Source organism: Lagopus leucura, unplaced genomic scaffold (genome assembly GCF_019238085.1).
Source record: "Lagopus leucura isolate 7727_CA_CO unplaced genomic scaffold, USGS_WTPT01 Super-Scaffold_100026, whole genome shotgun sequence".
Classification (NCBI taxonomy): domain Eukaryota; kingdom Metazoa; phylum Chordata; class Aves; order Galliformes; family Phasianidae; genus Lagopus; species Lagopus leucura.
The window spans coordinates 5,240,105-5,257,986 of record NW_024962277.1 but is presented as its reverse complement, the minus strand read 5'-3'; the positions used below and the strand labels follow the sequence as shown (position 1 = coordinate 5,257,986).

General features: G+C 41.5%; 1 protein-coding gene across 2 annotated transcripts in view; it reads right to left on the bottom strand.

The window, feature by feature from the left end:
* PHF2 (PHD finger protein 2) overlaps positions 1-17,882 on the bottom strand; it is an 81,714-nt gene that overhangs the window by 7,123 nt on the left and 56,709 nt on the right. For both annotated transcript variants that reach the window (XM_042880251.1, XM_042880252.1), the window contains exons 7-18: positions 16,912-17,098; positions 16,235-16,397; positions 15,244-15,331; positions 14,678-14,784; positions 13,430-13,521; positions 12,050-12,139; positions 10,449-10,820; positions 9,454-9,573; positions 8,444-8,562; positions 7,640-7,818; positions 7,295-7,368; positions 5,339-5,496 (exon numbers count right to left, since the gene is read on the bottom strand). In XM_042880251.1, coding sequence (XP_042736185.1) covers positions 5,339-5,496; positions 7,295-7,368; positions 7,640-7,818; positions 8,444-8,562; positions 9,454-9,573; positions 10,449-10,820; positions 12,050-12,139; positions 13,430-13,521; positions 14,678-14,784; positions 15,244-15,331; positions 16,235-16,397; positions 16,912-17,098 — 1,749 coding nt within the window. The remainder of the gene's footprint in view (positions 1-5,338; positions 5,497-7,294; positions 7,369-7,639; positions 7,819-8,443; positions 8,563-9,453; positions 9,574-10,448; positions 10,821-12,049; positions 12,140-13,429; positions 13,522-14,677; positions 14,785-15,243; positions 15,332-16,234; positions 16,398-16,911; positions 17,099-17,882) is intronic.

Genomic DNA, 17,882 nt, shown 5'->3' with positions numbered 1-17,882 from the left:
TAGAGGGAGTTTCTGGGCACTAATTGCATTTATAAATAATCCTGCAAATGAGTTAAGACTGCTGTCGGTAGCTAACAGCTCAAGGAATAAAAGAACATCGAAACATTTATTTAGTGAAGAGACAGTTTAATCCCCTTATTATCATGCCAGATGCCTTAGCCTCCTCCCTGACAAAGGCATATTTTGCACCACGTATAAGAAATTAACATATTTTCTTTTCAGTTCCCCCCCCAGAACAGTTTTTGCAAGCACTGGACTCTCAAAACAGTGCAAACAGACCATCAAAAACTGACCACTAAGTGGGCAAATCAGAGAGGAACTGCCTTAAGCAACACAAGCTTCAACAAATAAATTGTGGAATATGATCAAAACCAGTGGTTCTGAGTCAAACCACAACCTGAACGTGTGGGTAACATGTCTTAAAGAGACATAGCTGCACATGGAGCAAAGTGTTTCTCATTAGGGCATGTGCTTGCCTGTGCTTCTATTGAAAGCATTTCAGCTTTCTGAGCCAAAGGAAAAAAAAAAGGAGAGAGAATTGAGAAGTAATTCTTAAGCTCTTGAAGGCCGTATCCCCTTTCTGTAGCTTCACAATAGTTAAAAAACAAACAAACACAACCAACACATTTATGAAAGTAAACTATGAGTTCCAGCTATGACCTATAACTTCAAAAACGGGAGCAGAGCTGGAGAAAAGGGCACTCTAATGAACAGACTGACAGCAGCTCGTGCCTTTTGCAGTGGGCTCCACTCCAGCATTGTGCACGGCTCCCCTTTTGAGGACCTTGTTGTTTCTTTTTACTCTCATAAAGCAACTCTGCAAAGGACCCTTTCATGCTGTTAACAGAGAAGGGGAAAATTTGTTGCTAAAACTCATTCCAAACAACATCTCCCCCAGGGCTGACCAGGGAAGGGCACATCGCTCTGTGCAGCACAGATGGCTCTGTGTCCTGCACAGCCCTACTGGCAACTAGCTCTTAGGCCTAGTAAGCTAGGCGCCTTGGCATCACAGGGCAGCTCCTTGCTGTCAGCAGTATCTTCATTTTGGAGCAGTGCACAGAGCAGCCCTTTGGGCTATGCTCTGGGGCTTTCACATGGCCTGTTTCCCTCCTGGACTTGCCAGAAGCATGCTTTCCCTGACATCATGCTCCAGAGCAGGTGATGACAGGCAGACAGCTGTGATTGCTGATGAGAGCACACATGGTTCAGCCCCTGCACGTTAAGCTTTCCCTGCTAACCGAGGCCCGTCCCCATGCTGCCTGGGCACAGGACCTTCCCAGTGCCCTGAAGGGACACATTGCAGGGAGCCAGGGCTTCCTTTCACATCCCACCCCTCTCCAAGGGTTCAACACCTCTCAGCAGAAACTTTCTTTCTCATGCAATTACTTAATCTTTCACCTATAGCCTCATACATAGCACTTGAATGTATTCATTTCAGTGCAATACAACTCACTGAAGGCTGTCCTCTCCCCTGGTCCCCGTGCTGCCTGCACAGCAGCAGGAGGCACTGAAGGGCAATGGGGAGGGGAAGTAGTAACCTCATGAATGCTTCACTAAGCAACTATCTCCCAGGCTCACCCCAAAACTTGGGAAAATGGGTAAGGGCAAAGGGAAGTCAGAGGAAACACTGAACATTTTCTAAGTGGAAATAACTAAAAGCATAACTGCCTCGTGAGGTTAGACAAAAAAGGAAGCAGAACCTGCTTGGAGTTCTAAACAGATCAAAGTCAGCATCAAAAACAATGGCTGGGGAAATCCCAGCCAGACACACAAGAAGGAAAGGGCCGTGCTGAGGGCCAAGCAGCTCACGGTGAGAAACTGCAGAATCTCCATCATCCCTAAATATGAAATTCTGCAGGGCAGTGCCCTGGATAACCAGGTCACACTTCACAGCTGGACATGCTGTGATCCAGCAGCTGCACAGATGCCTTCTCAAGGTCCCTTTCAGCTGATGTTGTCCTGGAATGCAGGAACTGCTGAAAAACACTGATGCATGTGAGGAGGAGGTAATAAATCACCATTCTCCCTCTGTGATAATTTCCCCATCATTTCTGCATTTCCTCTCACCCCACCACAGCAAGATGTAAATGAACCACGAAGAAGTAAGGCAGACAGTAATGACTTGTCAGCATTTTGGAGAAGTGACAAATGTATAGAACTGTGAAACTCACTTAACTTCAAGTACAAAATCAGTATTTTCTTGCATTTTTTAATCAAACCTGGGAACAAATAACTTGCTCAGTTCAAAATCACATGGATCTTCAATTTTTTTTCCCTATATTCTGTTTGTTTTCACGTTTACAGCAACCTTTCTGAAGGACCTCTCTCCTCATCTCTTCCCATCTTGCTACCACTGGCATAGGTGTAGGAAATGTACCTCTCACACAACCTACATGAATACCATCAGGACTTTTGGTCAGCTGAAAAAGACAATCCAATGTTTTACTGAATCAAGCTTCACACAGTTCAGGTAAGATCTTTCACACAAAACAACAGCAACAACAACAACAAAAACTCTGCCCTGATTCCTAAGTTACTACTGAGGGTCAGCAGCTTTGGTGCTGGTCTTGTCTGGGCTCCATGCTTCCCACCTCTGAGCTGACCACTGTGTGAGCAGAGGGTATTCCACATGGGCTGCCTGCACTGCTGCAGTCTGGAGTATCCAAAATATACATAAATATGCATTGGTATGTAGAGAAATACATACGCATACATAGCCATTAAGAACCATAAAAATAAGAATGCAGAGAAAGACGAAAATTGTTTCTGAGTCAGGCAGGATCACATTGGCATTACATTGTGACACAGTGTGTTTGCATATCAGGTTTCCTTCTTTCTATATTTTTTAAAGCATGTTACAGCCATTTGAAAAGCCTGGCGTAATTACGAATTGAAACATAGCAATTTCATTTATCAGGAGCTTTTTTCAATCAAGCTGCAACACACACTGCCAAAACCTAATTGTTTATACAAGAGCCAAAATTGATATGACACATTCCCACTGAACTACCGCACACAGTGCAGTAATTCATGCAGTTTAGTTATGTGACTGCATTTGCGACTTTGATTTCAGAAACCACAAAGTCTACAAATAGACTCGATACAGAGCCCAGGTTGAAGGGGGAAAAATGAAAGGTCTGAGTACTGTTCCATTACTGAATGGCAGTTTTAACCCATGGCAGACAGCAAAATATGTAAGTCAAGAAAAAGAGAGGATCTTTGAGGACCATTTCTTTAACCTATATTTTTAGCTTCCCTCTGCATTTCTGCACATCATAAGCAGGCAATGAACCACACTGTATGTAAAATAGTACTGCACACATGTCCAAGGCAGTGCTCTTAAAATGCCTGCCATTTTCTTCTTTCATATATTGGGAGCTTCATGTGTGGGAGTCCTATTACACCAGCAGCTCTATCCCCACTGTGAAACACACCTTACAACCTGCCCAAATGTCTGATTACCTGCCAAAAGGTGAGCATAAATTTGATATAAGCACTGGTTCCATAACACACCATTATGCAGAATGAAAAATGAACTCGGAGGAACTGCTAAACTGACCAGTACCAATATGAGTATTTCAGTGGTTTTTGAAGACCTAAACTCTCGAGAGATGAGGAAAATCCAGAATCCCTATCACATCTGGGCTCAGACAATGGAAAATACTGTATTTCCTGGGAGCTGCAGACACTTTGGTACCTCTCCCCACACTCTCCACAGTCACTGGTTTTGAACAACTACTCCTTCCTAGAGGGATGGTGGTAATGGAAGAAAACCAACACTGAACTGAGACTGGATCTCTTCCCTAGAGATAACAGCCCTGTCAAGATAAGCCTTCTAAGTACCGCTGCTATGCAACTTGATTTTAAAATCAAATTTTCACCTGCAGTCCTGCTGTGAGACACCACTGGAAGAAGTATCATGGGAACACACGAGGAATGAACAGAAACTCTTACAGGAGACTGGACATGCTCACCCGTTGTACTGGGGGGTGAGGATCTCTGCCAGTGTGCTGCAAAAGTAACAGACTCTAAACACTGATGCACACAGGCAAGTCTGGCTCTCACAGGGCTGCCTGGTACTTGCCATGGGCGTACTGTGAGTGAAGGCAGTCTGCATAGTATGCTCTAATCTCCTGTAATTATCTATGCTGTGAAACTGACTGTTACCTAATAAACAGAGCTATGTTGGAACGTCCTTTGGTTCAACAATGTTCCCTCATTTAGATTTCTCTGAAACTCTGTTCCCAGATTGCAGCTTATAAAGAATTCCACCTATCATCTTAACATTAAAAACCTCTCCACCTCACTGATAAAATTTGCTCTTTATGGTTTCCTTTGATAACTTATTCCATATGTTCCCCTTTGACCGTGAGACATATCCTTAGGAATTCTCAGTTATGACTTTTAACTTCCAGTCTTTCCCAGGTTTAGATATTATCTTCCTCTCTGAGGGAAACTTCTGATTCCACTTTAGCAGGTCCTTTCAAATGTTCTGGCCACGCACACCCAACACTCACAGGGCACAGCCTGGGTGAGAAGGATGGCACCAATCTCACTTTGCTAACTCCGTTCTCAACTCTCAAACCCACTAATACTGCTGTTTTTACTTTCTGCACAGAGTATGAGGCTTTGCATAGTCAAGGTAGACCTAAAGAAAGCAGGGAAGAAAAAGATGCTCTGGGGGGTCCACAGCTTCCAAAGGTATGAATCCGATTCCTGTGGAGCAGTGGAGGGTGCTTAGGTTCTAAAGATGGGACGATATGGGTTAAGAGTTCTCACTTAACCAGCAGTCTGAGAGGAAGAACAGGGCATAGGACATAGCAGTGTATGTCTGCTGTGCCATTCTGTTCATGTTAGCTGTAAAACCAGTTGATGGTTCCAGAACTCCTTCCCAGAGCTTTACTCCCAAGGTTTGAATTAAGGAAGACATTTCCATATGTGAAAAGTCCTACTCAGCTTCTTTTAAAGGGGCAAGCATACCCTAATTCTGTTATCTGTAGTTTAAGATCAGACTTGGCATGTTAAGAGCGGAGGCAGTGAACTCAAACTGCATTCACTGAGCTTTCTCTTCCTTTTGAATGATTCATCTATTATAGTAATATTGCTAAAATATTTGTTCAGTATTTACAGATGTGAAATGCCTCTATTTGTTTAAATTATACCACCAAAATCTTTCCCACACACTTTTTCCACCTCTCCCTCCAGTTCACAGGATAAAGGAAGTATTTGCTTTCTGGAGAAAAAGCCAAGTTCATTCTCTCTCACTCTCACACACAGAACCATAAAAGAACAATTCTTGCTTACAGGTTAAGAGTGAAAAACATCCCTTTGTGCATACCTGTTGGTGTTATACTCTAAACCCCCAACTTCCTTGCTTGCCTGCAACAGGTCAAGAATTCCTGCTGAACTTCCACTCTCTTTCTTTACTTTGGAATTGCGCCCTGGCTTTGCCTCTGTGTCAATGTGAAGTAAATCTTCATCTGACGAGTCATCACTCTGCAAAAACAAGAAAAAGGCTCAAAAAATGGGAACTTACTAACAGTCAACAAAGAGCAACACAAGAATTTCTACAGCCTGCTACTCTTGCAAGATGTAGGGCTGGCCTTTCTAAGTTGCTCTTGCTAACAAGAGGTAACAATAAAAATTAGGCACACAATAAAATCAATCTCCTTCCAGCCTGTAGACATGGCAGGCTTTCCTGTTCCCTTGCAGCACTGGAGAACCAGCTTTGAGATCTGATCCTGTACATGGGATCACATCACACCACTGTACCAGCAGTGTTTCCAGGTGCTGTGTTCCCTCGCCAGCCACCCTGCCCATTTTTCAGAACAGAAGACATGAATTTGGGGCTGTTTCTTTGCCTGCCCAGACACCTTTCGCAGCACAGTTCTGAGTCTTGCAAGATTCAATGTAGCCAGCTCAGGCACAGGGACAGATCCACTTCTGTCATCCTTGCTGTGAGGGGACAGGAAAATCCAACAGAGGAATAGGATGGACATGTATGAGCGTACCACCCAAGGACATTAAAGGAAGCTACCCGCATCTATTTGGAGCTAATACCTCTCTGCACTGTAGACTGTTATAAAACAACTTTTTTCTCCCTTCCTGCCTGCTTTCAGGCCTCTGAAGTCGTAGCCATTATTGCTTAGAGTGTCATTAGTGGTTTCTGCAGGAACTGTTCTCTCAACTTCTGTGCAGTGAGATGTCAGCATGCTTTGCCCTGCTCCCTGTGCACCATTCTCCAGACTTCAACACAGACTGAGGCAAGGAGACAGGCATTTTTAGATATCCCTGAGCCAAACCAGGATGATAAAGACGGCTGAGCTTTTAGGGCCAAAAACTCCAGTCACCTATAGTTTTGTGTTAACAGGTTATTTTTCTTTCTGTGACTGATTCGGATATCATAACACGGATTTATGTTAACTACAGCTAGACAAAACATTTCAGCGTGTCATTTAATTTCCAGCATTGAGCTACAATGCTAACACAAACAAGAGCAAACTTATGTCAGTGCTGTTAAACTTCTTACTCTTCTCCAAGAGAGTGATCAGGCACTGAAATGGGCTGCCCAGGGGGCAATAGAGTCACCAACCCTGGAGGTGTTCAAGAAACATTTAGATGTTGTATTGAGGGACATGGATCAGTTGGAAATACTGGTGATAGGTGGTCAGTTGGACTGGATGATCTTGGAGGTCTTTTCCAATCTTGGTGATTCCATGACTCTTCATGCTAAGTGTCAACAGGCAGATTGACATTGCATCAAGTTAGTGACATGCTAAAATATGAAGCTGAGCCAAGGGCACACTAGCTGTAAGTCCATAAAAGGCAAAGGGAGAATCTACTAGATGATAGTAAATAAAGCTTTTAATGGCTACGTAATGGGACTAGCAGTAATGTGAAACACCACATGACATGTTCAATTCTATTAGCATTACTCTGAGTTTCTTTTGTCAGACGGTGCCAATTTATGTTTAGTCTTTAAAATGTCTGAGAGCTACTTATCCTGAGCAGATGGGACTGCAGAATGACGTAGAGGATATGACAACAACCTGTAAGAAATCTCCATATTACCACCATTCCCTGCACCGTGCTATCACCTAGCATGGGCAGGAAAAAAATGCTATCACCCTGTGGATGGAAATCACTGGTGATTACATCAAATCTGCACACCTGCCATTAAACACTGCCTGGCAAGTCCGAGCCAAGGTTCCAGGCAATTTTTGGATAAGATTCCACAAACTCTAAGAGATATATAACGGATGCTTGCTTGTGATAGGAACAAAAGTCACCATACCTTATATGACACCGACTCCACCTTTGGCTTTTTAACAGGAGTGTGCTGTAGAGTGTCTTTCTTATCTGAAAAAACTGAATTAAAAAAGGGAAAAATGAAGTCATAGTTCTCTTAACACTCTTAGCAGTGCTATATATATATGTATATACATATATATATATATATATACATATATATATAGCACTGCTAAGCCTGAACTTCAAAAACAATTTAAATCCAGTTCTATTGACTGACAGTTAAGATATGGTTTTCTTTACAGTAAATCAGATAACACGAAGAATAATTTTGGACAACCAACACAAGACTTTGTCATGCAGATACAGACAAAAAAGGAAATATCCTTACAGGGCAGTTCTCTCTTTGTAGTGTTTTTCTTCCTTCTGATTGGAAACTCATCAATTTTTAGCTCACCATCATCTGACACATATTCATATTCATCTCGTACAGGTTTTGCTTTGTCTTCCTTAAAATTCTGCAGTGACCCAAACACACTGGTATTCAGCTGGGTTTTTACTCCCTTTGAACTGAAAGAAAAAAAAGATGTATATATAAGTCAGTAACAATACACAGGCTGGAAATCATTTTGGGAACAGATGGAGAGGAAGACAATGAGTACCCTTCCTCACACAGAAACCTCAGTCAGCCTCAACACTTACAGAGGTGCCAGAGCAATTCAAATCAGATCACAAACTCATTTCTGTACCATTTTATCTCCAAATACAATGCAGACCAGAGTGGCATTCCTGACTTCAAATAAGCCCTACACCATTAAAAGCTGTCTCAAAGTGTATGATATATGTAATGCAGGCACAGCATAGAATTTTGCCAGTGTTTATTTAATATTTTTTTAAATACACCCTGAATAGGATCTGCAAAAAAATAATTGAATATAACAAACTCAAACTAGGAAGAACCTGAAGTGATAAAACATGAGATACAGCCTGCATACTGAAGGCAGTAATCGCAACCTTCAGCTAAGCAGGGTTCTAAGCAAATCAAGTTCAGGACTGAAAAACTAAGTGTATTTCCTACACTGACCAGAAAGGCAGAGTTTCACCTACTGGTATTAAAAAAAAACCCACATAAATAATCACAGGATTTTTTAACCTCCTTTCTTACATAATGAATATTGTTCTGGTTTTAACTTACCCAAGTAACTTCTTATTAGCGAAAGAGAATGTGAATTTGTTGTCCTTATTTCCTGATAAAGGCGTCTTTTCAGATTTGTGTTCCTCTTCCATTTTTAGTAGTGAATCAGGCTTACTGTTCTGAAAGGCAGAAAGACACAAAAAAGCCCAATACAATCAGTCAAATGAGTTGTTAGTATTTCAGATTCCTAGATAATGGCAGAGAGTTTGCTGATTTTTATGCAGAAAAATATATTCCTCACAAACATGCTAAGTAATGGACAATGACAGTATTCCCTAGATAAGTCGAGTTCTGTTTAGTTCAGGGACTTGTCCCCATTCAAGAAACACTTCAGCACCAGTTAAGCAGCGCCCACCACAACCAAGCCTGATGCCAGGTTTAAAGCCTGCTCTCTTATATTGGTACTGATTGAGGTAAAATATTAAACACTGCTCTTCAGCATCATGCTTGTGCAGCTGAGGACAGAATCTAGCCCAGTACCTGCAAGCTCACAAATGTGACTGCACTTTATTGTCAGGTTCCATCTACTTCATTCTCACCTTCAGAAGAGCTTGAGTTATATATATGAATTTAATAATTTCATACCAAAGTCATTCAATCTTTGATGGACTTGTAAGCCTAGCCCAAATCCCTTCCTAATCTGTACTGGCTGGGTGACCTGGTCACACTAACCATGATAGTTGCTAACACAAAAAAAATTCAATTGGATCTCTCTGTCAAGAAGTCAGGACTCCCAGTAGCTTTCTCCACATGAAAAGACAATTCTCTTCCAAGGAATTTATTTGCACTGAAAAATCTCACTATTAAAAGTCTTTTCTCTGGCCTTACCAAGAGTGAGAACAGATAGTTCAGCACATACTTTTGAAGAATGAGCCCCACACCTTTATCAATGCTTGCTTTGTTATTTTCTGCTGGAAATTGATAGCCACACTCTGCGTAGGTAGACCTATGTACATTCCTCCACCCTTCTGTGTGGCAAAATCAGAAAGAAAAAAGACATGAGACCTTACCTTATATTTCCATTTGGCTTCTGTTTTGCTTTTGTTTTGCTCTCGAACTTCAAACTTCTCCACCTCATTCTGCTTAGTAGGTGTTTCCTTATTGGGAACACTTAAAACATTCTTTGTGGCCTGGTGAAGAAATTAGCAAGTACTCTTAATGAGGATCAAGCACTGGTATGTCACACAAATACATTTTTATCTAGAATAAGACATGGCATATTTATGAAAACTTCTTTCCTGATTCATCCCTCTTTGAAATGAAATATCACTGTTCAAAGAGTTCAGAAGATTACTTGCATTTCTCCTTCATATATTAACATACAAGATTAGTGTAAACACATGTTCATCTCCCTGTCTCTTGCTCTGTGAACATGTTTTGCAACTGCTTATAAGCTGCTATGAAATTTGGAAGCACTTAGGAAAAACCTTATGGATTCTTCTCAACAACAAAGTGTACAATGCATTTTTCTGTGAGTGCATCAATGAAATCCCCACTACTGCTGAAATTGCAGCAAAACTCATCTAATGGGTATCAAAATGAAATTTGTTAAACATGAGCAAAAGTGGTCACAAATCATTGCTTTATCTTCATTCACTCATTTGGCACAAAATCTCATGAAAACAAAATGTTTCAGAAATGAGCCTACTTTGTCTCTGATAACTGATTATGGAAATCCACTATAGAAATGGCAAACAAACAAACACACAAAAATACAACCAAACCCCTAAAAAGTCATTTAATTTTTGCCTCCTCTTAGCTTGTACAAGGATCTGACAGTAGTTTGCCAGATTCAACTTGAATAGATGTTTCTTTCTTCACATCAAATGAGCTACCATGCAAACAAGCAAACCACGTTGAACAGTCAGGTAAAACAGAAAAAAAAAAGAGAAAACTCTCATTTACTTCAGCAGAGACACTGGTGCTTGATTATTATTTTTCATGAGAGCTAAGGGACGTTAACCCCACCATGGCAACAATGGGGCAGGGTTAAAATCCAACCCACCTTTCCCTTCTTTGGCGTCTCGATCTTTGTCAAAGCCTCCTTTGTGTGCGCCTCCAGCAAGTCGAGGTTCGGGATGGCTGGCGGTGGGCTCTCTTTTGCCTTCTTTCCTTTCTTTTTTCCTTCTCCCTTAACTTTGGGTGTTTTGGGAGGTTTGGGTGGTTTGGGAGGCTTGGGAGGCTTAGGGGGTTTGGATGGCTTGAGTTGTTTGGGGGTTTTCACAGTTTTCGGAGTCTTTTTTTTAGGGAGCTTTTCTGCAGGTGGGGACGGCGGTGTCACTTGGACAGGTGACGGTGCCTCCTCCTTCTCCACAGGGCAGATCTCCTCGGTGTTTGTGTTGGCACTCGTATCTGCTTTGCTGGCTTTCGAAGCGTTCTGTAGCAGAAAACAGGAGGGCATTCAGACCCACTTGTGCTGCGTTGGATATTCCCTCTCACTCTCCCTTCCTTGGGGAAACAACTGCCAGTAATCCCCCCTTCAGAACTGGAGTATCTACATTCACGAGCACCCAGTGTCACACTGATGCTCTTCTCACTGCTAATTTCCCCCAGCAGCTGCCCATGCATGACTTTGACCTGGAGAAACTCCAGTGCCACTGTGTGGAAGTTAACTCTCTCCAGATTGCATCAGGTAGGACACTTAAATGGACGGCAGTACAGACAAATGTGTAACATGAATGGGCTTTTGTTTAAAATGCTAATCAGCTTGAGCACAAACCAATTTAACTCAGATGGGATAAACGTAGCAGAATCGTGTTTCATGCCCTCAGGTAAAATAAGCAGTAAAATAGCTGCCCAATTAAAATTAATACTGTCTGACTAATTATAAAGAAATTATTTTCTGCTCCAGTTGCCATTCTGACGATCAAAAAATGTACATGCTACATCAAAGAGGATAAGATAGATTTCAATGCTGAGGTCTTTGGATATAGTTAAGTAGTGGAATGCAACACAGAACCTTCTCAAAACACAAAGGAGCTAGCTATTGTCCCCCTGCACTGTCACACAGCCCCACTAGGCGGAACGTGACACCAGACTCACTGGACAACAGCTCCACGCAACCTCTGTGTTTTTGTGAGTTTATTTTAAAAATAATCTTCATGTTTAATATAATAACTCTGCCTAGAAACCAGCCAAGAGCAAGGCCTCCTACTGGGACAACACACAGAGTGACTGACTGTCCCTAGCTCAGAGAATGTCACAGGTAAGACCAATGAACATAAGGGCATACCATATATTGAGCACAATTAGAGGACAGCAACAGCATTCTTTGAGTTCTGCTGTGTTTTTGGGTAGAAAGCAGATAAAGAGAAAGGAAAAAAAAAAAGATGAAGAGGACAGCGTGGTCAGTCCAGCTAGAAGAACACAGAGGAGAAGACACAGGGCAGGCATGCACAGCACGAAGTCATGGAGAAAGCAAACAGGCATCCAAAACATGTGGCCAGTTAGCCACAGACAAGAGTCCTGAGCAGTAACCCTACTGCTTAAGCCTCTTATGAATTCTTTTAATGAGCAGAATGGGGAAAAAAAGATTCAAGTCCTCGGTTTTACAGTCTGTTATTGAAAAACATATAATACTGCTAATATGATGAAAAGAACACAAACCTCACTTAATCTTATTTCTTTGGCAAGGTCCTTGATAAGCTGTGCTGGTTTGAAGTTTTCAGGTAGTTCATCTTCATGCTCTGCTAAAGCCTAAATCAGAACAAAGCCAGACTGATATTTCTGTGCATGTTTTTTTTGCAATAATATAGTAAAACTCATCAAGTGACACCTTACTATTTTTTCCTAAATACTGAAATCAATACTGACTACACGTATAATATGGAAAAACACTCATATATACTTTATTTCCCCTTCTGGGTGTTTTTGCTGTTCCCTCAGGACAGCTATTGACGAAGTCAGCAGTCTTTTCCACATATTATTGCATGTTCACAACTGTAACATCAGTTTGCTTACCCTCTTATATGAGATTCTGAGAGAGACTCCTTTTCTACACCTACAAGGAGAGACTGTCTCAGAATGACGACTTCATTGCACTCAACAGGCACACACCTTGCCAGCAAAGTAGCTTGGGAGCTAGTTTCATTCATGTGCTATGTTACAGTGTTCTAAGTTCAGCTTTGCCTACTTGCCAACACAGCCCGACTTCCTTTTGCTCACTGCTTCACATCTGTGAGGCAAGTGGAAAAACAAACAGGGTGAGATGAAGAAGAGAGCTTCCACGCTGGCCAGCCCTGCTACAGGAAACCAGCAGCAATTCAGAACTGGGGCTCAAGCACTCTCTTATTGCTGTACAGACAGCAAAGTCCCCGGCTACACTTAAATATGGGACAGTCACGTAAGTGACCTAAGCTGTATTTGCTACACTGTGTACTCAGCTGCTCACTCCTTCTGAAAGAGTCTGAACATCCTAAAGCTGCTAGTTCCCCTGCCCGTTTGTTATGATTGAGTGGCCTGCCTCCTGCAGTTAATTCCCCAGAACTCTAGGAGCAACATACACAAGAACAACGCTGCTGAAATGACCGCAGAGGGAGATTTGGGCTGAAAATCTCTTTAAGCCATCTCTCTAGGCAATATGTATTTCCTGGCTTAATTGATGTGTTGATTTGCAGGAACTGAGCACCTTGTGCACACAAAAATGCAGGTGTTGTTCTAGGCCTTGCTCGCATACACAGCCTTTACTTAAAGATTTGGCATGTGAAAATGCTCAGAGCTATGAAGAACATTCATTCAGTATCTTGTTGATCATAAGCAAAACTGACATTTTTTTAGACCCCGGTGTCCCTGTTTTTTTTACTTGCTGACTCATCACATAGCACCAAGGAATTCCTGCTGTCACACTCTTCTGCTCTCCTGGTCCTTCTTTGGGCTTCCAAAACTAGCTGCTTTGCTATGACAGAATGGTTTGTTTTATCATTTGCTCCCTGTGCCAGTGACTGAGAAACACAAGGAACACAATATTAACACAGGGTCTTCTCCTACCTGTTTTTTAGTCCACGACCTGAAAGCACCATTGAGGATTTTCGCTCCTTGGAGTAAATGAGCGGGAGGTTGTTGCCCAGCTTTGTGCAAACCTGAGTGGAAAAAACAGTGCCATTCAAACAATGAGAACTGAAGCCTTTCTGCATAAATTCTCTTTTTCTAGAAAGTTTAACTCTGAAACTTAACTTTTTAAAACTTGGCCACCACAAGCAAATCCCTATTAGGACTTGATGGTAAATAAAGAGCGTATTTATTGTGCCATAAATCCAACCCTGACTTCCTACAGTGTGTTCCTGTAAGCTATGTTTACACTGGCAGTCCTTTCGGTTCATTTCTTGGTTGCATACTCAAGCTAGCTCCCATGCTCATACATCCTAGGCTGTGGGAATACAAAGCTAACAAGAGAAGTTCTTTCATTCTCCTGAAACAGCAAGTACTGATATGTGGAAACAAAGCCATACCAGGCAAAGCATTCTTCATGAATACAGATTTGCCTAAGCTTTTCTGCACAGTACCTTTTTTGTTTACAGTCAGCCACAAAAGTGACTATCGCTCCCTTCTAGGCAATACTCAGAGGGACTCCTCACATTGTTTATTAATTAGACACATTTTACTTGCTATAAAATACCCACTGAGTGTCCGTATACTCAATCATAAGAAATAGAGTCAAAGAGCAAAGCAAAATTGTAAATTTTTGTAAAGAACACACATGGATGTCTGGATCAATTCTGAAGGAATTTGAATTAGATGATCTTGAATTTCACAGAAAACTTCTCAGTGTTCCTGCTGGCTCTATCAATGATGTTTCAGTTGGGCCATTACTTCTGACTTGCCCACGTATTTCCACCAGAATCAGCAGAATTATGGCAGAAGTGCTATTCAGCATGCTTTGAGCTGACATAGCATGAAGCTCTTTATGTTAAGTCAGGGAATGAATTCTCAACTTACACCAGCCCAGGTGGTTGGTTACAATATTATTTGCCTCTGAAAGAACTTAAATCTGTTTTATAAAGAAGGTGAAATCTTTTCTTCAGCATAGGTAGGAGAGACAGGTAAGGTCCTTCTTAGAGTAAGGTGCCAGGCTGATTCAGATGACAGCCAGACCAGACCTGCATTCAGCTGGTACGTGAGAATCAGGTCATCAGATATGAACAAGATTGACTGTGGCATACCAGTAGAAATTATGAGTAGCTATTTTCAGGTCCCCAAATCTAAGCAATTGAAGCAGGCAAAGAAATGCAGTTTTACCTTTGAATGTTTCTAGTAGATGCTTTCCCATATACCAACATGCAGTCTCATAGTTTGGAAACTGGGTTAGACTGACAATTTTCAACCGTCTTTCTACTTCATATGCCCTGCAATACAAAGCAAACTGATCTTAAAGGCATAGCAGCTCACAAGTATGTTGGACAGTGACAAACGCTGTTCATATCAGCCCAGAGTTCATTTTTCATATTTTCTTTGTGCCACTACCAAGCATTCTGGCATCAGACCAAAAGCAAAATACAAAAATAACACTGATAAGAAGTTGTGTGATTTAGGTGTCATTATTTGTCCAGCATCAGTAAAGACTGCTCTTACTGTTTTAGCCTGGGCAAAGAGCCCAGCTGAGCAGGTGAGTGCTTATCCAGAAAGCAAACAGCGTCCTGCAAGGGAAAAATCCCAACAGTATAACAGTTCTTCCTTCACGTTGGCCACATCAGTCCAACCATTTCCTATGCCTTTCCATGCAATAGAAGAAAAACGGCTTGGAATTACCACTTCAGAAGAAAACAGAGATTATAGAAAATTGTGACATTTTAAAGATGGATTACCTCATCTGCATTTCAACACTTAGACTATGTAGAAAATGTCCAGCAAAGGCTAGGCAGTCCACAGGTGTAAGAGTTGCATAAATCCAACCTAGGTGAGAAAGAAAAGAATCCTAAGAATTAAAACTGGGTACACTGTAAAGAAGAAATAATTCCCCAGATAATTGCCATAATTTACTTAGCACCTTACTTCCCATATACCAACACAGCTCTTCAGTCCAAGTCAGCACTGGGACCCCATGTGCTCAGAACAAAGTTGCATTTGGGCCCTTCATTTTGCACTAGAAAGGCCTGGTGCAGAAGGTGCTAAGTACCTCTGATGCGGCAAGACCAGACAGACAGGGAAAGGGGGTAGTGGTCCAAGTGCCCTTTCTTGTTACTGTCAAAAGCAGCCGCAGCACCTAGTATTAGAGGTTGTTTTCACATCCCCATAAAATCTGTGGCAGTGTCTGACATTGAGCTTGCTGTAGTGCCTATCCAAGCTGAGGCTTCCAGGCAGCACAGCTAACAGCCTATCAGGCAGCCCATACAAATTTGTGTCAGTCAGGTCTTCAGCCTCACATGAAACCATAAACACACTCACACCACACAGTCTCCTATAGTTCTTTGGTGTCAAAGGGAATCAATGGCAGGAAATGTTGTGGGGGTCACAGTCAGCAAGCAATTCAACATGAGCTCTCCCTTAGATACTGTGACAAAAACCATTAATGTCATACTTGGATAGATAGCCAGGACTCTGCAGAGTGCTTGAGCCCAGCTGGACCAAGGGTAGAACACTGGATGCAACAGTTGTATTTTCAAAATAAAAATACAAATATTCTGTTGCTCAAATACTGAAAGAGTAAAACTTCTGACTTTCTTTTCTAAGTGCGTGAAATTCGACTTCATACTTTGTCAGAGAAAGGTGACAAATCACATTCCTGCAACACTCTGGCCGTGCTGCTTCAGCAGCTGTAAAACAAAGAGGAAACCCCACCTGTAGCCGCCCGCTCACCTGAAGGAATGAAGAGTGTCTGTCCTTGTTTAACCGTGCATTTGTAACATTTATCTACCTGGTCTGCAAAAAACATTTCACTGTGGTTTGCTGCTGATTGCCAGCGTTCATAGAGAGAAATATTTGCCGAGGCTGGTTTGATGAGATAAAATATTTTTTCTCCCTGAATTAGAAAATACAACATTAGCAATAAGCAGCCAAATCAAGCAATGCTGCACTGATACAAGCACAAGCAGACACAAATATGGCATCATCTATTTTTACACCACGTAAGTAAAACTTACAAGTCAGTTTTGTACAGAGGGCTGGAATAATTAAATCACTAGCTGAGCACATTTGCTCAGATTTGTGGGACAGATGGCACAAAGAGTTTGTAGTGTCAGATTCCATTACCCTGCAAAGCAGGATGGGGATTCTTCCAGGCCTTAGGAGAAGTGCATGCAGAAGGCATCAAGCAAACATTTAGTGAGAAATTTACAGACAATTTAGTGAGAAAACACAACTTCCACATGCCAAACTGCTCTGTCTGTCTGTAGACTGGCACTACTGAATGCACTCACTAACAGCACTGAGGGCTGTGCTTATTTCTTATGGATATAACTGGACCATGGGGAAAAATTACTAGATCGAGAGAACTTCAGGTTGGCTTTCCCGTATAAAGTATAGCGTGATTCTACCTTCAGCACATGGTACCAGGCAGAAGCTCCTCCCGAATCTATGTGGAAGTCTGTGTAGCTGTCCTTCACGCAGATCAGGCAGTACTTGGTCACTTTTGGCTTGGCCAGAAGAGCATCGTCAGGCCAATAGTTTTCCACCCAGGACAACTTCTTCACTATATCTGGAGGCTCTACAAAACTTGACATCCTTTACAGGAAGAATTAAAATGATCACACACCTCTTAAATCAAAGACTGCAGCAATCCTGATCACAAGTCTTAAGTATTAATGTTAATGTTAACTAAATCAATCTTGGTCGGATGCTGAAAAGTCACAGTTATGTTTTTAGTTAGACTGGTTAAATTACATGAAAAGCTCTGAAGAAGGAAAAAATCTAATTGGGGTTGATAAGGTGTTTAAAATACAATATATGAGATGTGTAAAATGAATGTAATTTATACAAATGTCTACAATTATTTACATTAAGCATACGTATTTATTTCCATAAATACATCACATAAATTATATCATTATTAACCAAAGCTAAAATGATGTAGTGCCATAATAAACAAGTATTAAAGCCATTCATCCCCAAATGGGCTAAATTTAATATTTAAATAGTACAAAATTTGGCCTAATATCTACAGGGGGTGGAAGCTCCCTGCTGGACACTCAAATATATAAATTCCATGGAAGTATCTGCACTTCAAACTAAAATTAAATGCTCCCACGTGTCATTTATGTTCACTGTCAAATACAGATGACAATAGCTCCATTTAGAATGGCAAGGAAAGATGGAGCAGTGCATTCAATTAAAATGTCACTGTCTATGCTAAGAAATAAAATATTTGCTGGTTAATGTCTAAATTAGCAGCATATGAGTGACAGCCCCAGCAGCCCTGCAGAACAAAGACCTCCCGTTATTCTCTGATAATGGCAGAAAGCTAAAAAATCTCTACTGAAAATACCAGTAATCTTTGAAGCCTATAATT